The sequence below is a fragment of the Meles meles genome, chromosome 1 (assembly GCF_922984935.1).
Source record: "Meles meles chromosome 1, mMelMel3.1 paternal haplotype, whole genome shotgun sequence".
Classification (NCBI taxonomy): Eukaryota; Metazoa; Chordata; class Mammalia; order Carnivora; family Mustelidae; genus Meles; species Meles meles.
The window spans coordinates 193549566-193572996 of NC_060066.1; the positions used below are offsets into that span (position 1 = coordinate 193549566).

A 23431-nucleotide genomic window follows, 5' to 3' on the forward strand; every position below is an offset into this window, starting at 1 on the left:
ACTAGTACATATTAAGCACTCAAATCTTATCAAATAGTATCTCTTTCAGACCTCTCTCCCCTGCCATTCTCCGGTACAAAGCAGGCTGCCCACATCCACAGCCCTCATGCCCTCAAGTGAGCTGCTGTTAACAGGGTCCTTCAGACCTTTCTCACTTGCCTCACACTGCATGGTGCTGGGTATTTGGAGCAATAACGGGAAACTGACTCTTTTTACTGCTTTGGTCCAAACTAAATCGTACCTGGCAGCTATTCTTTGAAATTTATGACAAAGACTAGTCCCATACATTAAGTTTTCTTCTCTCTTTTTGGTTCTTTTTTCCCTACCAACCATTTGGATAAACTTCAGGAAAGTTCTATAAACATGTACTTATTGCACCACACTTACTATAGTTTATACCACATCCCTTCTGAGTTTACAGAACAGCAACCAGAAGATTTCAATTCAGGACAGAATATAGTGGCAGGATTCAAAAATAAGATTAGCCACAGTTAACAATATATACACATTCGCCATTATTAAATACCAACACTGTCCACCCCCTCCCCAGCTTTTCCTCAGTCTAACAACATGAAAGTTGCACGGAACCTTACCTCTCGACCAATAAGCTTCACCCACACTTTGTCTCCAACATCTACTATCTCAGAGGGCTTATCCACACGACAGGATGACATGTGAGTTCGATGAACCAGACCTGGGTACAAGAAAAAATGAAATAAAGCACAGGGGGTATATCTGGTATTTATACTCTAATGAGGTAAGGAGAAGATGGGAGTTGAGGATTCACTGAAAAATGTCTGTTACTTTAAAATTGTACATTAAGGGGCGCCTGGGTGGCTCAGTCCCACATAGGCTGCCCACTCAGCAGGAGGCCTGCTTCTCTCACTCCCCCTCCCTCTCCCCCTACTTGTGTTCCCCCCTCTCTAGCTGTCTCTCCCTCTGTCAAATAAATAAATAAAATCTTTAAAAAAACCTGTAAATTAAAACAATCTGAGATCATTTTTTATACTTAACACATATTGTTTAAAAATAATGCTCTATGTTAGCAAACATGATACAAGAACAACACATTAGCAAAAACACAAGTCAGTGAAAGTCTTTGAAAGCGAGGGCATCAAAATGTTTATACCCTTGATGCAAAAATATCATCATTAGAATTTTTCCAAAAGAAAAAACTCAACAGAGGCAAAAACCAAAAACCTATGGGTATATAAAAACAATTGTAGTATTATTACCTACAAAGGTTTAAAAAAAGATATAAAGCAATGTAAATGACCAAAAATTGGAAAATTAGCTTGATGATCTATGGTAAATCAATCAAATGGAAGAGTAAGAAGCCAACTAAATTCCAATTACAAAAAATAATTATGATAGATGTTAAGTGAAAAAAGAAAATCTAAACGAGGTACCATTTTTATTCTATTAAGTTAACAGCATATTTAGAAAATAACACCCATGGGGGAGAGTGTAGTAAAATAAGAAATATTCCTAAGGCTAGTATAAAATTTAAAAAATCATTTAGCACTCACTAACAAGAGTGGTAAAATATTTAATAAAATTAATTAAAAGTTAAATGATGGATTAGTTATTAAGTAATTTTTAAAATATTTACAACAGATATACTTATCTGTCTGTCCAAAGTCCTTTCCTGGGAGAACCACCTTCCCTACTTCTTTAATAGACCATTTCATATTTTTATGAATAAAATTATTAAAGTATTAATCAACATCACCTTCCCTACTTTCTAAAATAAGTCTGGTCCATTTGATCTGGTTGAAGCTGATGTAACCCCAACTGCGGACACATGACACATGCTTTATTAATCAAGATACTTCACCCCACTGAGTGATTAGCTAAATCAATTCATCTCTTTCAAGACATTTGTCAGGAAAATAAAACTACAAAAATTTCCCAATGCCCATCTTCACCACCAGATGGCAAGAGTTGGCCAGAGGTAAAAGAAAAAGCCCTAAGGGTGTAATCTGAGCACCCAATACAGTCCTAGGGAAGCTAAATTTATCCTGCGACCCACAGTGAGAATGGCCAAAACATTTCTCAACTGTGTTTCTGTCCCCTTCGATGTATTTTGAAAAGAGAAAAAATCAGAAACAAACTAGGGGTACCTGGGTGGTTCAGTCAGTTATGTGTCTACCTTTAGCTTAGGTCAGGGTCCTGGGACTGAGCCTGTGTGGGGGCTCCCTGCTCAGCAGGGAGTCTGCTTCTCCCCTGCCCCTCCCCCTTCTGCTTGCGCTCTCATGTGCATACACATTCTCTCTCAAATAAATAACTTCTTTTAAAATAAATAATAAATTAGTATATTAACACGTTAAACAGATTGTGAACTTAGTGATTGGGAATGACACAATTCACCAATTTATTAATTTAAAACAGAGGATATGGGGTGCCTGGGTGGCTCAGTGGGTTAAAGCCTCTGCCTTCGGCTCAGGTCATGATCTCAGGGTCCTGGGATTGAGCCCCGAATCGGGCTCTCTGCTCTGCGGGAAGCCTGTTTCCCTTCCTCTCTCTCTGCCTGCCTCTCTGCCTACTTGTGATCTCTGTTTGTCAAATAAACAAAAAAATCTAAAAAAAGAGAAAAAAAATTTCCTTAAAAAAATAAAAATAAAAGAGGATATACTTTTTTTAAAAGATTTATTTATTTATTTGTGAGAGGGAGAGAGAGCGCGCACACACATAAGCAGGGGGAGCTGCATGCAGAGGGAGAAGCAGGCCTCTCGCCCAGCAGGGAGCCTGACTTGGGGCTCCATCCCAGGACCCTGGGATCATGACCTGAGCCAAAGGCAGATGCTTAACTGACTGAGGCACCCACGCTCAGTTCTGAGGATATACTTTTTTTTTTAATTCCCAGTCCTTGCCTATTAGTTAAACTACCCACTGCTCCTAGTATCAAATACCTAAAAAATTGGGTAAGTGATCACAAATTGCTTTAACACAGAATCAGAACAAAATGGAGACACATGGTTTAATACAGGTTTCCAGTCCACAAATTTAATGGACTATCACTTCCTCTTGGAATAGATACATAGAATGATACAATTGGATTTCAGTCTTCTAAATTATAATTTCTTTCCAATCCCGTTTCTCTGGAATCACACCCAGATTATCTGGTCACCGTCTTGAGTGCTCTCACTCTTTAGTCACAGATTTACAGGCAATTACCTGGCATATATCTATCTATGGCTAATCCCATACTCTGTATGGGGGGTTCATTACCAGCTGCGTTCTCAGAGGACAGTCTATATTCTTGGGAGGTATTTCACTGCCAGCCACATAAACCACCCAGAATTGGATTAAGTGGATATGGTAGAGGGCACGAAATAACACAATTGAGGCCCCCTTACTCTGTGCTGGCTACCTCATTAAATACAGAACATCCACCCATTCATTAAATCCTTGTATCAACCCTGTGATGTAGGTTCACATGAGGAAATACTATAGATGTTAAATACATTGTCCAAGATTACAAAGCTAATTAAGAACTGCAATTCGAATATGAGTCTGTAGGGTCTTCTACAACATATTGATATTTCTCCATTTTTTCTTTTTTATTGATCTATGTTTTCATTTAAAAAAAAAAAAAGATGGTCTCATCTATAAGAAGTAGAAACACATCTAATTCTGCTCCAGCATAAGCTCCAAAATGAACAGAAACAACGAAAATGCTTTGCTTGTCCGTCTACATGGAAGGGAGCTCTTCAGAGCAGTTTGTGCCTGGATTTCTGACATGAAGCCATAAATGCCCAAAGGGCATATCAAATCCATCATCATGTTCAGTAAACCCAACATGACACTTGAACAGACTGAATCCCATCTGAGTGTCTGCTGGTAAAAGAAATTTTGACAATGTGGAAAGAGCTAGAATCTCAATCACTATATATTAAAAAAAAAAAACAAAAAAAAACCAGAAGTAGCCTATTTATTGTTTGCTTAAAAATATTCTCCCAAATATGTTGTTCAACCTACAACTCCCACTGACTACAAAGAGTTTCTAAAAATTAAACGATTAGAGTTACAGCCCAAAAATGTCAAAATAAAAGGTCCCCTTTATCTTTGGGGGATCTGAATTCCCTTTCTAGAATTTTCAAGTAAGTTATCGCCAATCCATGGTGTATGACAATAATGTAAGTCCACAAGTTAAAGTGCTTTCACACCCTTTATCTTGTTGCAGTTATAGATTCATTCAAATAGTTATTAAATATCCATAATATTATAGGCAAAATGGATTCAAGGACAAATAAGACATGATCCTGCCAATCAAAAAACTCGAAAATAAACACATCATTCCCTTTTCACAGATAAGGAAGCTAAGGCTCAAGTCCGAAGCAACTGGAAGGCAGAGCTGTCTGCCTTTTTTTTTTTTTTTTTTGTCATTTTTTAAAAAGATTTTATTTATTTATTTGACAGACAGAGATCACAGGCAGGCAGAGAGAGAGAGAGGAGGAAGCAGGCTCCCCGCTGAGCAGAGAGCCCAATCTGGGGCTCGATCCCAGGACCCTGGGATCAGGACCCGAGCTGAAGGCAGAGGCTTTAATCCACTGAGCCACCCAGGCGCCCCTAGAATTTATTCATTTAATAAAATGTCCTGAATACCCACTATTCCTCAAGTACTGTTCTAGGCCCCAACATTTCATAGCTCAGTGGATAACTGCAACTTCACTTATATTACTACACTGCATTGTAATTTGTTCATATCTCTAGCATATGAACAATTCGAGAGCAGCAAGGACTATTTTCTTATCTCTGTGTTCCCACCTAACATAGTGACCAGATAATAGAATTCAGTAATTACTTGCTAAACTGAATTAACTGCTAAAAAATATTTGAGCTTCAGGGTACCTGGGTGGCTCAGTCAGTAAAGTGTATGATTCTTGATCTCAGCTCAGGGCTTGATCTTGGCCTTTGTGTTGGGCTCCATGAAGTAAAAATATTTGAGCTTCTACCATAAGCAAGACACCTTAAAAGTATAACACTGAACAGTCTCTGATCCCAAAATTTCATGTGCTGGTAGGGCAGAGGATACTTGAGAAAAAAAATAAAAGAACTTCACAGAAGACTGCACTGATACTATGACAGTCACTAGCCATGTTGCTGTTTTTAGTTTAAATTAAAATAAATGAAGTTAAAAGTCAGTGGCTACATTACTGGATAGCGCAGATGTGCTATAATACAAAAATATATTTGGTCTTTGTCCCTGGTTCCTACACAGCTTGTACACATCTCCTGTAACTCTTGGAATCTCTCCTGTGATAGGATAGTCTTTTGTTATTCATACGCCCCTTCTGATCACACCAGTCCGTGCTAATGAGGTGACTTAGGTTAGGGCCCCTAGATGTCTCTGGATGGGCCAAGTCTCCCGAAGATCAAATGAGAGGGTTGGAACTTTCAGCCCCACTGATCTCCAGGAAAGAGGGCAAGGGGCTAGAGATTAAGCTCTATAAAAACTCTTGAACAATGAGATTCAGAGAGCTTCCAGGTTAGTGAAAACGTCAGCCTGCTGGGAGGTTGGTGTGCCAGAGAAGACATATAAGCTTGGAGTACACCCACTACCCATACCTTGCCATTCTAGCAAATTAAGAAACTTGAGGACAGGGTCGTAGGAACCCTTGCTTCATTGCGTACCAGTCAGAAGTACAAGTGGCTCAGGACTTATGACCAGCATCTGAAGCAGAGGCAGTCTTGCGAGTCTGAGCCCCTTTAACTTGTGGTATCTGACAGTTACTCCAGCTAGATAGCGTCAGAATTGAATTAAGACACCTGCTACTGGAATCTGGAGAATTGGTTAGTGTCAGAAAACACACTGGAACAGATATAGAACATTTCCATCATCATAGATGGTTCTATTAGACACCACTATAGATGGGGGGAAATCTAGTTTAGATCTGAATACTAGGAAGGGGACTTCAACTCAGTAATGGTAAAAGTTCTGAGAATAGAAGGCAGAGAAAAACAACTCAAGAGTCTCCTTTCCTGAATCAAAATGTTAAAATCTGGAAACCAGAATTATTTTACAGTTCAATCCTTTTGGCATGGAACTTAATGATCTTCCCCCTTCGAGAGCAGAGAAGCAAAAATACAACTGTTCAAGTTACACAGTAAACCCACAGAAAAGCCCAGAATTAGAGAGTTCCCACCTAATTACTTGGCTTCCCGAGCTCTCCCTCTGAGGCTTGTCTCACCAGCTGTCAGACTAACAGATCACTTGTAAGGAAGAAGCCATAGTCAGAGGCATCCCCTGACAGGGCATGGACACGAGTGAGTGGAAGACTGACTGCTAAGAGGTGGCAGGTCTTTCATCTCCATACAGTCCCCAAAGTGTCACATAAATGCACAAGCAAGGATGGGACTTTCAAGTACTGGGAGCTATGGCAGTACACCAAGAAAATCTGTCTTCAGACCAGAAAAGGTACATGTCTAGAGGGACTGCGATGAGCTCCCTCCCATTAAATTCAAACAATAGAAAATGAGAAACTTTATAATAGATTGCTACTGCTAGCTTGGAAACTACTGGTGAGCCCTTTCTAATCAAGATGCAATTTGTGGCACAGTAGTCTCCAAGGCTGGAAGCAGGGCTTTATTATCAAAAGATCAGCTGCTGGACTTATTTTAAAGGAAAAATTTTGTTTTAAAAAACTGCCCAAGGGGCGCCTGGGTGGCTCAGTGGATTAAGCCGCTGCCTTCGGCTCAGGTCATGATCTCAGGGTCCTGGGATCGAGCCCCACATCAGGCTCTCTGCTCCGCAGGGAGCCTGCTTCCTCCTCTCTCTCTGCCTGCCTCTCTGCCTACTTGTGATCTCTGTCTGTCAAATAAATAAATAAAATCTTTAAAAAAAAAAAAAAAACCATGCCCCGCCTAGCAAACTGAACACTCCAGAGGTGACCTCTGTCAACAGTTTGTTGAGTACGCTTCTTAGGCTTTCTTCTAAACATATGCAGTAATTCCAAAACTACATAGGCTAATGTACACATGCTTTAAAATGTAGGTAGGGACGGGATGCCCAGATGGCTCAGTCAGTTAACCATCTGCCTTCGGCTCAGGTCATGATCCCAGAGTCCTGGGATCAAGCAAGTCTCTGAACATGCAGCCTGCTTCTCCCTCTGTCTGCCTCTCCCCCTGTTTATGAACTCTCTCTCACTCTCCAACAAATAAATAAATAAAATCTTTAAATAAAATTTTTTTAAAATGTATGCAGGGAGGGTCATGTTCGTCAAACTCTGCTGCAACATGCTTTTTCATCTTACCTTGTGCATCTTTCCATTTCAGTAAGTTGGGATGTACCCATTTCATCAATTCTAAGAGGAACATTCCTGCCCCCACTTTACCATCTCTGAAATAAAAATGCTTCCTACAACCAGCGCTATCTTACAAAGGCTCTCAGTAAGGCAGCAGTGTGGGGGGAGTTTTCAAAGATCCTTTCTGGTAAAATGAAGAAGGCAGGGGAGCCTGGGTGGCTCAGTTGTTAAGCATCTGCCTTCGGCTCAGGTCATGGTCCCCAGGTCCTGGAATCTAGTCCCGCAGGCATCACATTGGGCTTCCTGCTCAGCGGGGAGCCTGCTTCTCCCTCTCCCAGTCCCCATGCTCATGTTCCCTCTTTCACTATCTCTCTCTGTGTCAAATAAATAAATAAAATCTTAAATAAATAAATAAATAAAATGAAAGAAGGCACCAGCATCAAAGTATCATGCTTCTTATCATCTGCATAGTTCACTGCATAAATGTACATAGTTTATCTAAGTCTATGCTACAAACTAAATCTGCTAAAAGACTACTGGATTAAAGAAGAAGCATATTAAAAATGTGAATAGGCATTGCCAAAATATACAACAATTTATGTTCCCAAAAGTAAGTAAATCTATTACTGGAAATACCTATTTCCAAAATTTGTTATTAATAGTAATTTTTGGTAAGTTTTTACTTAAATTCCAGTTAGTTAACATAGAAGGTAACAGCAATGTCTTTAGCATTTGTTAATCTCGAAAATCTTATGAGTGTTTTAAATCACTTTAAAAAACCATTTTGAGATAATTTTAGATTCACATGTAGTCAAAAGAAATAATGCAGGGAAATCCTGGGTACCCTTTACCCAGTTTCTTAACTATAACAGTAAGTATCGCACTTCTGGTGTTCTCTGAGCTATTCCAGCAAATTATCGGAATGAGAGGGTGGGATGGGTGGTGTGGGAACATTCAAATGTGTAGCCAAGTCTGACAGAAGTGTGGGTAATCTGGGGACTTGATGCTTGTAACTGGCGTCTAAAGTGAGAGCAGTCTGGGCACCTGGGTGGCTCAGTGGGTTAAGCCGCTGCCTTCAGCTCAGGTCATGATATCGGGATCCTGGGATCGAGTCCCGCATCGGGCTCTCTGCTTAGCAGGGAGCCTGCTTCCCTCTCTCTCTCTGCCTGCCTCTCTACTTGTGATCTCTCTCTCTGTCAAATAAATAAATAAATAAATAAATAAATAAAAATAAATAAATAAATAAATAAATAAATAATAAATGAAATCTTTAAAGTGAGAGCAGTCTTGTGGAACGCAGCCCTGAAGTCTGTGGAGTAGGGGAGGGCTCTACCTCTGGGCAGTTAGAGTCAAAACTAGATTGAACTGTAGGATACCCAGCTGGTGTCAGAGAATCAAAGAACTGGAGAACTGGTTAATTACCCACCACATTCTGCAATGGCAATAAACACCTGCACTTTCCACAGCAGAAAAGATCCTAGAGAACATGCTGAGTGAAGAAGTCAGTCAAAAAGACATGTTGTAGGATTCCACTTAATAAGAAATGCCCAGATGAGGCAAACATATAAAGACAGAAGATAGACTAGTGGCTGCCTAAGGTTTGGGCAGGTGGAATGGTAATTTGGAGTGACTGCTAATAGGTACAGAGTTTCTCTTTGAGCGTGATGAAAATGTTCTCACATTAGATTATAGTGACGGTTGCAAAACTGTGAATATACAAAAAACCCACTGATTTGTACCTTTGGGTGAAATGCATGGTATATGAATTACTTCTCAATAAAATTGCAAAAAAACAAAACAAAACAGGATGTTACACAAAAGGAATCAGGAATCCTAAGGTATGCAACCTTCTGGGATTAGCTTTTTTCACTCAACATAATTCTCTGGAGACTAAGCCAGATTGTTGCATACATCCATGCTTCATCTCATTCCACTTTACTACCGAGTAGTGTTCATTGCATAGTGTGCCAGAGTGTAAGTTAGTTTTGTTTTGTTTTGTTTTAAGATTTACTTATTTTAGAGAGCACGTGAGAAAGAGAGAGCATGCACAAAGCAGGGAGGGGCAGAGGGAGAGAGAGAATCCCAGCAGGCTTCACCCTACACATAGAGCTAGACATGGGGCTCAATACCATGACCCTGAGATCATGACCCAAGCCAAAACTAAGAGTCAGACGCCTAACCAACTGAACCACCCAGGTGCCCCATACGTTAGTTTCAAATCAATCTAGAGAATGAGCATCTTTTAAGACATTTATCAATCAATTGTTATTCTGTCTCCTATGAATTCTTTCCATATTCTTGGCCCCTTTTCTTACTTTCCCCTTTTTTATTAGTCTTCTGTCATGTGTCCTACAAATTCTTTTTCCCAATATAACTTTGCTTATGATTTTTAAAATAAAATTTTTTACTTTTATGAAGTCAAATATCATTCCAGATTTTTTCTAATATCCTTGTAGTTGTATTTTTTTGCATTAACATCATCACTAAATCCTTAATTTATTATAGCACAAGGAATAAGCAAGTTGAGATTTTGGATCTACTAGCACTGCGGTATGGTAAAAGGCCTATGGGCTAAGAATTAGGAGGCTCAGGTTCTAGACCTAGCCATGCCATTACCTAGCTAAATCACTCTGAGCAGGCCACCAGTCTATAGAACCTGTCTTTTCTATTTAACACAATTATTTTAAGAAACAAGTAAGATTATAGATATTAAGGGGATTCTCAAGAAATAATTCAACTAATGTCTATCACTTTAAAAAGAAAAATTAAAGCATAACACATATAATATATTCATATTGGTACAAAACTATTCCCATTCCCTGCGCCACATACTAGAAAATCCATATCAGCATCAAAGAGGGAATAGACTGCCCTACCCCAAATTCTAAGACCAAAGAGGTCAAGTGCCTTGCCTAGGGTCACAGGTGAAATTTAGACAAGAGCTTGTTCCAGAAGTAGCTACGCCCAGCCCCCGACCAAGTCAGAGAGCATCATTCTTCTGAGTTAAGATCAACAAAAATATGGACTATCATCATTCGTCTATATCCATATCTCTACACTAAAGACAAAAACCAAAGTACTGTCTGAAAAAGAGTCTATAATCAGGATGTGGAGGGGTGACAAAAGACAGTGGAATGGAAGGGCTGAATTTCAAGTGACAGGTTCCCACCTTGCTTCCGACAGCCTGGGATTTTGATGAAGGCTCCATAGTCTGTCACCATAGCAACCTATAAAAACCAAAAAAAAAAAAAAAAAAGAAAGAAAGAAAGAAAGAAAAAGAATCAACATCAGACAAATGAGAATCTTCCATAGCATTTAACCTAGTCTCCCTGAATTTCTACTTGGCACTGACTGTTGCAGAGCTCCCTAAACTATGTTCTGTCAAATATTCTTTCTGTTCTTTTGAAATTTAGACTGGCAGGTATGTGTGAACACATGAAACACACTGACTGCTGAGATTGGAGTGTTGTTAGATGGTATGACAAAATCTAGGGATGTCCAAATCCCACACGTACTGAAATCCCCAAAGGAGATATTTGAAGAAAAGGAACACACAGCAGAAAATCTGATAATAGAGTTAAACTTTCTGTTAGCTGGGGCTGAGATCCCCAATCCCAATACAGAGAACTTTAATAATTTGGGATGGATTATATAGGACAGCCCTTTTTCCTAAACTTCAAGTCAAAACTGACGATATAGCCTGCTCTATTTAACTCCAAACCAGTCTTAGATTTTATAAGACAACTACAGAAAATACCAATACAGATATCTGACAGAACCTAAAAAGATGTAATTAGAGAGAAAAAGAATTGTCCCTGAGTCTTTTGTGGAGGTGACCTAAGATGGAGAAGTTAGAGGCTTGATGGGTCTATGTAACAGGCAATAGTAATGAAAGGCCCGGAATCCCTGCCAGATAAAACATTATCCCAAACTCTATCTCTGCCTCCCATCCATCCTCTAGCCCACCCCCCAACCCGGGGATTGGGATTAAAACTGTCACTAAATTCCATATTTATCACTAAATTCATTATTATTTATAAAGTATTCAATATACTCTTACAGACATAAGCTTTATTTTTTCAGTGACTTTAATTAGTTGTTTCATTTCAGGTACTCACTGTATCAGTTTCACCATAACTAAGAGAAGGTGAGTGAATAGGACAAGTCAAGCCCCACTGCACTGCTGTTCACTAATATACATTGACTACTCGCTATGTGTAAAATGCTGTTCAAACTGCTTTTCTTTTATTTATTATTATTATTTTTTGACAGACAGAGATCACAAGTAGGCAGAGAGGCAGGCAGAGAGAGAGGGGAAGCAGGCTCCCTGCTGAGCAGAGAGCCCGATGCCGGGCTCGATCCCAGGACCCTGGGATCATGACCTGAGCCGAAGGCAGAGGCTTTAACCCACTGAGCCACCCAGGCACCCCCAAAGTGCTTTTCTTTTACATACTCCTCGTGATAACATATGATATTGGTACTGTTATTGTTCTTATTTGATGACAAACTGATGGACAGACTAAGCAACTTACCCAAAGCTCAAAGCTAGTCAGCAGCAGAGCTGGGATCCGAACCCAGTGAGTCTTAACTATACTAGAAGTGCTCATAAGTTCCCTTGAACTATAAAATTCTAACACAGGGGCTAATGGGTGGCTCAGTGGGTTAAGCCTCTGCCTTCGGCTCAGGTCATGATCTCAGGGTCCTGGGATCGAGCCCTGCATTGGGCTCTCTGTTCAGTGGGGAGCCTGCTTCCCCCTCTCTCTCTGCCTGCCTCTCTGCCTACTTTGATCTCTCTCTGTGTGTGTCAAATAAATAAAAATCTTTAATAAAATAAATAAATAATAAATAAATAAAATTCTAACACAGAAGCAATGTGACATCTGACATTTTATCTGCTCCTGGGAATGATCTTCAGAAGTACACATGGTAGGGCCCGTGCTACAGATGAGGTGGAATAGTATAGCTTTAGAAAGAGCACAGGCTTTGGAGTGAAAGATGTGGCTTCCAATCCAGCTTTGCCACTCCTTAGCTGTGAGATGTTGAACACAGCTTGCCTTTCAGGGCCCAAGTATCCAAGTTTTTTTTTTTTTTTTGAACAAAATGTGCCACGTGTATTTAATAGAATGCAGTGATACTAAGTACATCCATACATATCAACATAGATAGACCCCCATGACATAGTACATGAACATATAGAATACATTTTAATGATATTTATGTACATTTGAAAAAACACTGAAGATAAACAGCAGATAAACAAATGATGCACACAAAGTGCCTCACAGTGATACCTGGCACCTAAAGTACATTCAATAAATTGTGGCTTTTTTTAAAAAAAGATTTTTAAAATTTATGACAGAGAGAGACAGCAAGAGAGGGAACACAAGCGGGGGGAACAGCAGGAAGAAGGAGAAGCAGGTTTCCCACTGAGCAGGGAGCCCGATATGGGGCTCGATCCCAGGATGCTAGGATCATGACTTGAGCTGAAGGTAGACACGTAACAACTGAGCCACCGAGGCACCCAAAATTGTGGCATTTTAATAATTTACAGTTTGAGACACTAATGCACAAAAAAAGGTTAGTGACTATTGGAAACACAGCTAATTTAGACACAAGGCACAGAACCTAGATCCCTTGATGCCTAGTCCAGTGCCTCTCACTCCACCAAATATCATTACTCATCTCAGTGTTAGGATGGAAAGAAACAAAAACTTCCATTTGTCTCATATTTTTAAATGAACACTTGAAATAACTCTATGATACAGCATTAATGGGTAAGAACCAAAAGTTTTTTTTTTTTGTTTTGTTTTTGTTTTTTTAAGTTTTTTTTTTTTAAAGATTTTATTTATTTGAGAGAATGCACATGAGCGGGAGGAGGGGTGAAGAGAGAAGGAGAAGCAGACTCCCTGCTGAGCACAGAGCCAGGAGAGGGACTCGATCCCAGGATCCTGAGATCATGACTTGAGCTAAAGTTAGACACCTAACTGACTGAGCCAACCAAGTGTCCCAAGAACCAAAAGTCCTCTTTTATACTGATGAATATGTTACAGTGGGGTAGGGACCAGACAGTCCCAAAGAAAGTACAATGAGGCAGATACTAGTACTTAAAATCAAGGTAAGGTGGAACTGGAGGAAAGTTGTCAGAGATTAGCTGGTGTGAGCCTATCATGCTTCAAATGAGGAAAGGAAGACCAGAGACACAAAGTGCTTACCCAAGTTCATGAAGCAAGTTGTTTTCTGCAAAACAGGGCTACATGGATACAGACAAGACTGTAACTTTTTTTTAAAGTTTTTTTTTTTTTTTTTAATTTACTTGAGAGAGACAGAGAGTGAGAGAGAGAAAGCATGACAGGGGAGAGGGTCAGAGGGAGAAGCAGCCTCCCTGCTAAGCAGTTGCAGTCCCAACTTGATCCTGGGACTCCAGGATCATGACCTGAACCGAAGGCAGTCACTTAACCAACTGAGCCACTCAGGTGCCCAAGATTGTAAATTTTTAATTATAATAAAAGCAAATCCCTTCTTTCTAGACCAATTAAAGGCTTTTGCTTTTAAACTTTTTTTTTTTTTAAGAGAGAGAAAGATAGAGAATATGCGCATGCACACATGTATGCAAGAAGTGAGGAAGAGAGGAGAGAGGGAGAGGAAGAATCCCAAGCAGGCTCCACAACCAGCACAGAGCCCAGATGGGGCTAGAGCCCATGACCCGGAGACCATGACCTGAGCCAAAATCAAGAGTTGGCCACCCAAATGACTGAGCCACCCAGGCGCCTCAGCTTTTGCTTTAATTTAGTAACTGACTTTTGCTCCACAGATCTAGGAAGATGACTAAGGTGTTTCATACTGCATAACATTATTAAGGACAGAGTTATCTAACAAACTTAAAAGAACCATCTGGAATTTGAAACCCAACTCACCTTGCTGCTGTAAATTCAGACCATCTCACTTTTCAACCCTGAACTCCAGTGTCACATTATGATCTTTTGAGGAAATATCATTAACAGACCTTAATTTGGCCTCTCCCAAAAGGAAAAGTTAATGTGCTCCAGAATGGATGCACTCAACTGTTTAGTCAGGAAAAGGTATTCTTGCCTATTTCCAGTACCAGGTGTTTCCATCACTGTGTCTCCTAGGGTGCAATCAGAGTTGAAATCAACAGAATGGCACCTGCTGTAGATGATCACACAGTCTGCCTGGTGTCCCAAGAATAATTAGTCAAATAACTCAGGGGAAAAAATTCAGTAATTATATCAACTGAACTCAGGGATCAGGTAAAATGAATTTATCATTTTTGGAGTAGAGGCTGCATTGGCCTTAAAAGTAGTTACCCCAGGGGCGCCTGGGTGGCTCAGTGGTTTAAGCCTCTGCCTTCAGCTCAGGTCATGATCTCAGGGTCCTGGGATCGAGCCCCGCGTCGGGCTCTCTGCTCAGCGGGGAGCCTGCTTCCCCCTCTCTCTCTGCCTGCCTCTCTGCCTACTTGTGATCTCTCTCTCTGTCAAATAAATAAATAAATTCTTTAAAAAAAAAAAAAGTAGTTACCCCATAATGTGAAGGAGCAACTTGAGGCTAAGAGACCTGTATTACTTGTCCAAAGTCACAAAGGTGGAAAGTAGCAAGAACAGAAGTCTTTTTTTTACTTCAGTTCAATGCCATTTCCACCTCACCGACACCAAACTTCCCTAAGCATTTCTTTGGCTATGGCTGGGCTGAGCCAAATCCCAACTCACACTGCTACGCTTATACCTGCTACCACACTTCATCAACCAACACCAAGATAACCTCTCAGAGGATGAGAGAAGGATAAATACTGGCTTCTTACTTATTCAGTCACTGAGCTCCCCAGCCCTGCTGAGCCTGCTAAGGGAAGAACTGCTAGGTTATAGTCTATATCACCGGTTTCTTCAAGGCAGATTGGTCCAAAGAGGCTTGGGTTCAATTTTATTCAAACATTAGCTGAGCACTGGGGTGCCTGGGTGGTGGCTCAGTGGGTTAAGCCTCTGCCTTCAGCTCAGGTCATGATCTCAGGGTCCTGGGATCAAGCCCCACATTGGGCTCTTTGCTCAGCAGGGAGTCTGCTTCCCCCCCTTCTCTCTCTGCCTACTTGTGATCTCTATCAAAAAAATAAAATCTTAAAAAAAAACATACACACATTTGCTGAGCACTTACATGCAAGATATTATGTTAGGTACTGTGAAATAAAAACACTTAAAAAAATGTCCAGCCTATTTTTAAATAAATTTGATGTAGCTCCCAAGATATATGAGACAACCACAGCCCTTCCTCTCCAGTAACTCATACTCTAGTGGAGGAGACAAACACACACACAAGTAATAATCATACAAGACAGACTGTGATAAATGCTGTTACTGAAAGCCAAATGACTGTGGAACAACTAGATTTACTATCGACCCTCCTTCTATATCTCAATTCAGTTAGAAGAGTTCCCCTAAGGTTCTTCTGGTTCCTCCATGCATTTTTGGTAAGTTGGACACCCCAGGAGCAGTTTAGCAGAAAGCAGACTTGGAGAAAGGACTTGATTTAAAATCCCATTTTGGGGGCACCTGGGTGGCTCTGTCGGTTGGGCATCTGATTCTTGGTTTCAGCTCAGGTCATGATCTCAGGGTTATGAGATCAGCAAGCATGGGGCTCTACACTCAGCAGGGAGTCTGCTTCCCCTCTCCCTGCAACATTTCTCCCACTCTCCTTTCTCTCTCTCCAAAATAAATATATCTTTTTAAAAAATAAACAAAATAAAATCCCAGTTTTGTTATTTATTAACCACTGGGCAATTAATTAACTTTTGAGAGGAGTTTCCTTATCCATAAACAAGGGTAATAATTTTGGGGAGAGTCAATGACACAGAATGTATAAAAGTACTAATATATGTGATGCTGACAATTTTTTTTTGAATTTTAATGTAACTGAGTCTTCTTTGAAATATCAGGTACTCATTAAACATCTGTGGATGAATATTCTGAAAAATAGTTTCTTCTTTCTAATATATCAAGCAACTTCTCTCTCCCTAATTCCAGTCATTTCTACACCATCATTTTTTCAAAACGTGCTCCTGAAATACTAAGCTAGAACTACTAAGTTCTCCCCAAACATTACCCTAGACCATCCATCCTTAAAAGTAACATAAAAACCCTATACTAATTCAAGTCCCACTTCATTTAAGCAGCTGTCAGGCAAGAGTCACTTCAGAAATCTGAGTCAGTCTGTGAAGGGCACAGCACTCTTCTTTGCCTTCTGTGCAACACCTGACAAACAAACTTCATCATCAGGAAAGTCAATTTCATCTCTAGTGCTACCCACTCCCCCTTCTGAGCCCTGGTACCTCACTGATCTCTGGGAACTCCACAGGCCTTAAAGAAAAAAGACAAAGGATCTGAAGAGCAGAAGTGTTTACTATTTGCTAGAATGTTATTATCCTTTGTATCTTAACTTTACATTACAAGTTGGGACTGACTTAACAGAAGTCAAGAGCCACAATTATCGATAGCCAACTGACAGACACAAAGTCTGCCCTCAAAGACCTCCCATTGTCAGAAGATGAAACTCCCGTCAACCATAAAGCAAGTATGAACAACCATAAAGCAAGTAAGAATGATACTGTTAAAATATTGCTTTGAGAGGAGGAAGATAATGTTAATGAATTCCTACTCTATCTCAGGCATTGTTTTTATAGATGATAGCTTGTTTAACCATCATGGCAATCCTATGAAAGAAATGATTATCTCTGTTTAACAAATGAGAAAACCAAGACTTGAAGAGAGTAGGGGTGGTCTCAAGAATCACAAAGTAAAAGCACTAGGACAGGAATCCAGGTTTTGCGTGCTCTCCAAATACAATGCCTTCTTCTTCAAAGGCTGATCATTCAGTCACTAAAGATGTAATGGGCACCTGTTATTTTCTACCCAACTAGCTGGGACTGAGAGCTACAACTGCAAACAAAACATACAGGGGTCTGTCCTCATGGAGCTTAGTGTCTTATGAGAAAGACAGATATTACACAAGTACACAAATATAGGGTGAGCCTATTTATTTATGGTGGGGAAAATATCTCTGAGGAGACCATAGTGTCAAGACCTAAAACATGAGAAGAAGTTAGTGGGAGAGTGGGGTAGTTGGACACAGCATGTACAAAAGTCCTGAGAAGGAAGCAAGCTTAGAATGCTCAGAGTGAGAAAAAAAAAAGAATGCTCAGAGTGGTAAGGAAGCCAGTGTGGCTGGTATGCGAGTAGAATAGAACAAAACCACACAGTCAGGGTAGGCAGAGGCCAAGGCCAAGTCCAGATTAAAGAGGGACTACAATAGGCATAGAGACCCCAGTGGCCAAAGAAGAAACGGAGAGCATGAATTAATGGGGTGCCATAGGGATAAAGAAGTATACAATAAAGAGATATATCTAGGAGGAAGCAATAGTACAACTTGCTGATGGACTGGAGGGAAAGAGAAAATCAAGATCGAATCAAGAGGAGAAATGAAGGATGATGTCCAGACATTTAGCATGGGTACCTGAAAGGACAGTGGTTCCATGTGCTGAGATGGGAAAGACTAAAAGAAAAGATCTGGTTAGAAAATAAAAAATTCAGGGGCACCTGGCTGGCTCAGGCGGTGAAGCATCTGTCCCTTGATCTCGGGGTGAGTCTGAGCCACATGTTAGGTGTAGAGATTATTTTAAAAAATAAATTTCTTTTAAAAGAAAGAAAGCAAGAAAAAACTCAGTTTAAAACATTAATTAGACATGCTGTGAGGTACCCAAAGGAAGATGTCAAGTATGCAGTTAGGAGTCTGAAGCTTAGAGGAGGTACAAATAGTAGCCAGATGTTCCACTAGTCCTTCTTGTTTGAACTGCGACGCTCCGCATATTCTCAAGCGGACAGAAACTCCAAACCCAGCTGCTTTTCATCCCCCAACTATGCTTAACACAAATCGTAAGTTTTTAAGGCCAAAAAGAATATACCTCTCCTTGGAAAATAGTGTAGAGAGCCGGCAAGTTCTCCATGGTCTCGGGTCTTCCTGAATTCATCCTTAATGTTCTATGGCTCCTCCATTTCTCTTCTGCTGAAGCTAATTCAAGTGTCCTATCACAAAGAAATAAGACAGACAACATGCAAAAGACATATGCATTAAAGAAGAAATGTGCACATAATCCACTGCCAGTCTCTACAAAATAATGGCATTAGATTTAACACCAGGCACTTTCATCCACATCTCTTTTGCCCACAGTCATCATGAGGAATTGTGGAAACTTGGATCCTTTTTTTCCCAATTGATACTTACCCAAGGTCATTAGTCTGTTTTGTTTCGTTTTTTTCTAATCGCTATTGTTTCTCTTCTTTTGTCAAAGGAAGGCTTTAGATGTGTGTGTGTATGTGAAACTGAATTTTTATTTATTTTTTTAAAAGATTTTATTTATTTATTTGTGAGAGAGAGAGTGAGCACACAGGCAGGCAGAGTGGCAGCAGAGGCAGAGGGAGAAGCAGGCTCCCTGCTGAGCAAGGAGCCTGATGTAGGACTTGATCGAAACTAAGAATTGGACACTTAACTAAATGCACCACCCAGGTGCCCCTACACCTCTTTTTTTAGTGCCCACATAATAATCCATTCTTGGATGCACTAAATTTACTTAACTATTTATGAATCATGTTAAAATGCAGACTACAATTCAGTAAGTCTGAAGTGGTGCCTGAGATTGTACATTTCCACAAGCTCCTGGATGATGCTGATGCTGCCTGAGTAGCAAGTCTTACCACTGTGGAGTTGGAAGGGACCTTATGGATACTCTTGCTCAGTCTCCTGTTTTAAACAGAGAGGGAACTTGAAGTCTAGTGGCTCTTAACCATGCCATTTTACTCTGCTGTATAAATCATTGCTACATAGAGAAAATCTAATGGTACTGCCCTCAGACCTCTTTTTCCTCCCAATTACACTTCCTGACAATAAGACTTGAAACTCCGTTTTCCTTAGATCTTTATAACCAAATACTTTCTTCTCTCCTCAACCCCCTCACTTTCATGACAACTTCGGGTCCTAGTTTTGCAAAGTCTTCCTGATCTACACGACCATCCATTGATTGAACTGCCTCACTTAAAACAAAAATGAGAGAAAATCCTATCAGTCTTCCAAATCCTGGTCCTAGTGTCATCCCCAGGTTCCTACATCCTTCTCCTTGAGTTCTGTAAGACAACCTCATACCCTTACAATAAACTTGTGCTTTTCTGCTTATATCAGCCACAGGTGGTTTTTATTACTTTACTAATAGAACATAGAATGGAGGCAGATTCGTCAGTTCTTGAGAAATGGCTGATAAACAGGTTAAATCCATGTATCACATCCTGGTGAGATCCTGCTTCTTCCATCTCCCAGCTCTGCAGGCTCATCTCCAATCTTTCCCTCCCTCTGACTAGCATTTCTCACCTCACATCCTAAAATAAAGGTTATTGACCTGAGGCCAATGGCTCTATCAAGAGACCTTAATTCCTCCAGCTCTGGGAACACTAATGAAGTATAGAATCCATACAGTGAGGTATAGAATCCATAGAGGCATCAGCAGTTAGGACACCTAAATTGGGCTCAAACGTCTTAGTTGATCACCTGTTCCTTCTACACAGGTCATGGGAAGAGTGATAAAAGTAGAAAAAATCTTAAGTTGATTCTGACAGATTTTGCTGTGGTAAGCGTATGACCACATAACTTAAAGCTCTCCTATTGGCTCCTTCTATAGAACACTACCCTGAGAAACCCTGTGCAATTCTTCAGGAAAGAAAGAAAAATTTCTTCAGGAAAGAAATGCATTACTGAGGGAAATCCTGAAACATAACAGTAACAGGTTTACAATTTCACATAAGCAGAGGGTCGCCATTTTTAAAAAATGGAACTTAAAATTTTCTTTCAAATTACATTCTGTAGAAACCTAGAGTTCTGGGGGCACCTGGTTAAATGTCTGCCTTCAGCTCAGATCATGATCCCAGATCCTGGGATCAAGCCCCAAACCAGGCTCCCTGCTCAGTGGTGAGTCTGCTTCTCTCTCTCCCTCTCCCTCTATGTGTGTGCTCATGCTCTTGCTTTCTCTCTCACTCTCTCAAATAACTAAAATCTTAGGGGGAAAAAAAAGTAAGAAAGAAACTAGAGTTTTGATGGTGGTTATTCAGAAGCTCCTCAGTTAATCCGAGGTTGTTTTTTATTTTTTTTAAGATTTATTTATTTGAGGGTCACCTGGGTGGCTCAGTGGATTAAGCCTCTGTCTTCGGCTCAAGGTCATGATCCAGGGTCCTAGGATTGAGCTCCACATCGAGCTCTCTACTCAGCAGGGAGCCTGCTTCCCCCTCTCTCTCTGACTGCTGCTCTGCCTACTTGTGATCTCTCTGTCAAATAAACAAATAAAATCTTAAAAAAAAACAAACATTGAGATACATATAGTCCAGTCAAATAGGACCACATCTGTGGACGTCAAAGAGCAAGTAAACTGATAAAGATCGAGGTACACCATTTGGAGTTGCTTTGCAATAATTCTAGAAACAGAATATCTTCCGTAAGTGCTTCATTTTCCTTGAATGTTTTAAACAATAATAGAATATGTAGGAATGCAACACGGACCCAATTACTAGCCACCCACTTCCCAAAGCAAGGGACAGAGCAAGAAAAATACACTATGGGAATGAGAGGTGTAGCAGAGGAATGCTGGCCCAGAGTGAGGGCAGGGCCTATGTCGGGTGAGGAGGAAATCTGCGAAGAAGAGCAACTCAGCAGGGCACCTGGGTGGCTCAGTCATTAAGTGTCTGCCTTCAGCTGAAGTCTTGGGATCAAGCCTGGCGTCAGGCTCCCAGCTCTGTGGGAAGCCTGCTTCTCCCTCTCCCACACCCCCACTTGTGTTCCCTCTCTGGCTGTCTCTCTTTCCATCAAATCTTTAAAAAAAAAAAAAAAAAAAAAAAGAGCAACCCAGTGTGGAAAGGAGCAGGGTAATGACGACATCCAAATATTGGGCTGTCCAGAATGATCAATCAGTGCCAATAATGAGAAGCAGGGCCTGGAGAGTAGAGGTAGTAATGCAATATTAACTTTCTGATTATAGTAGTTAAATTGTGGCTATATGAGAGAATGTCCTTGTTTATAGGAAAACTAAAGTATTCAGGGATGATGGGGCATCCAGTCAGCAATTTAACTCTCAAATAATTCATTAAAAAATGTTACTCGTACTGTACCTCCACAATTTTGTGATTGTTTAAAAGTTGTTTTTAATGTGCATGCAACTGAAGAAAGAAAACAACAAAAATCAAAAAAACCCTGTTCTCTCTTCTCTCAAGCAACGAGAAGTCCATAGAACAATTATTAAATGGGTAAGACACTTAAAGCGCCTTTGGAACTTCATGTTTCACCTTACTGATCTGGCCATGATTTTTTGTTGTATTTAAGTTTCTTGGATTTTGATTTGTTGTGGTTGCTACAAAACAATAGTAACTAGGTAAAACCCTGCGAGTTAAAGGAATTCTAATTTATCTTTAACCTGTGTATAAGAATTGAGAGAATCCACTAAAAAGTAAAAATACTGGGGTATCAACAAAGACAGAATAATGACTCCAGAGCCTGCATTCTCAACCACTATTCTACACTGCCTCAGAAAGAATATGCAACCCACAGCTAAACCTTACAATAATTTCTAATACAAACAAAGTTCCAACATTAGAGATTCCAATGAGGAGACATCATCAGAAGGTCATCATTCATGGAGGAGGTAATGATGAGCTGGGTCTGGATTCATTCATCCAAACATGCAACCAAGGACCATTTCTTACGTGGCTTTCTCTTCCCAGTGTCTGGTATACAGTAGGTACTCAAAGTTGTTATTGTTCTTTTCTTTTTTTTCTTTTTGAATGAGCGAATAGAGCCTCACTATGTGCTAAACACAGGTAGAGAAAAAAGGGAGAAAGGATTCTGCCCTAAAGAATGCAGAGGAAATTAGTTTCACCCAATATATTGGTCAGATCAGAAGGTGGGAGACTGATAGCCAAACTTCCTCCTTCCCACCAAATTACTAGAATGACTATCTTAGATAGATGATTCTTCCTTTTTGAACTTCAGTCATGGATCAATTAAGAAAATGTCCAAAGGCAGGAAAGAGAAAAAATAGTAAAATAAAACAAAACAAAACCACACACAAAAATGGTCTCATAAAATGTGACAGCTGAAAAGGAATTATGAAGTTCATTTAGCATGTTATTTTTATTTAACTGAAAATGAGGCTAACAGAGGTCAAGTGACTTGACAAAGGCTGCTTACAGCTAACCATGTTGGCACTAGACCCCATGGCCAGTACTCTATCCCACACTATTGTTACAATTAGTAATCCTGGAGATTCTCCAAGACCTCTGATAACAACAGCTAGTATGTCAGTGTTTATTTGCCAGGCATTAACCTAAAAGCTGTACTTGTCTTAACTAACAACAAGTGTGATCAGCGCTAAAATGGTGGTTAGGTTCAGAGTACTGAGAAAACAAGAGAGAGCAAGGGTTTGGAGGACGTAGGGAAGTTGAAGAGGTGACAACCAAATAGCGTAAATGGAAGTCCTGTAGTAGAGAATACTGTTCTTTGACCTCATTAAAACCCTAATCTATTGAACTCTACTTTCTTCCAACCTGTTAGCCCTCTCCAGCTTGGATTCCAGGGACCACCATTTCAATAATTAGCCTGACTTCCCTTTAACTCCGTGTCTTTACAGCTCACCTTTCTGGCATGAGTGGAGTATAACTGCAGACAACAGAACCCATGCTAGCTAAGTTAAGCAGAAAAGGAGTTATTGCCAGGTATTATGTGGCTTACAAAATTACTTGAAGGGTTATAGGAGAAGGCTCCCTTAGAACTTACAGGAACAAAGTCTTAACCCACAAAATAAGTCTTTGCCATGATGAAGAAAGTTATGGCTATCACTGCAGAAAGTCACTAAACCAGAAAGTTGTTGACTAAAGAAATCCAGTGCCTCTGCTATGATACTTGCCAGCAAAACCGGATGGCTCTCACCCTTTTTGTCTCCACATCTAACTCAGTTCCAAATTAAATTCTCACCTTAAGTGCAAAGGAGTCTAGGAAATTGCTTTTAGCATCCCAAACTTTTCAGTAAGAGAAGGCACATTAAGAGGTGTCTGAGCAAGTCAAATCCCCAGTCCTCACTACCCCTGGATATGTCT

General features: G+C 40.2%; 1 protein-coding gene across 3 annotated transcripts in view; it reads right to left on the minus strand.

The window, feature by feature from the left end:
• ZCCHC17 (zinc finger CCHC-type containing 17) overlaps positions 1-23431 on the minus strand; it is a 53904-nt gene that overhangs the window by 27724 nt on the left and 2749 nt on the right. For all 3 annotated transcript variants that reach the window (XM_046006954.1, XM_046006951.1, XM_046006953.1), the window contains exons 2-4: positions 18211-18331; positions 10417-10474; positions 594-694 (exon numbers count right to left, since the gene is read on the minus strand). In XM_046006954.1, coding sequence (XP_045862910.1) covers positions 594-694; positions 10417-10474; positions 18211-18276 — 225 coding nt within the window. In that variant the 5' untranslated portion in view covers positions 18277-18331. The remainder of the gene's footprint in view (positions 1-593; positions 695-10416; positions 10475-18210; positions 18332-23431) is intronic.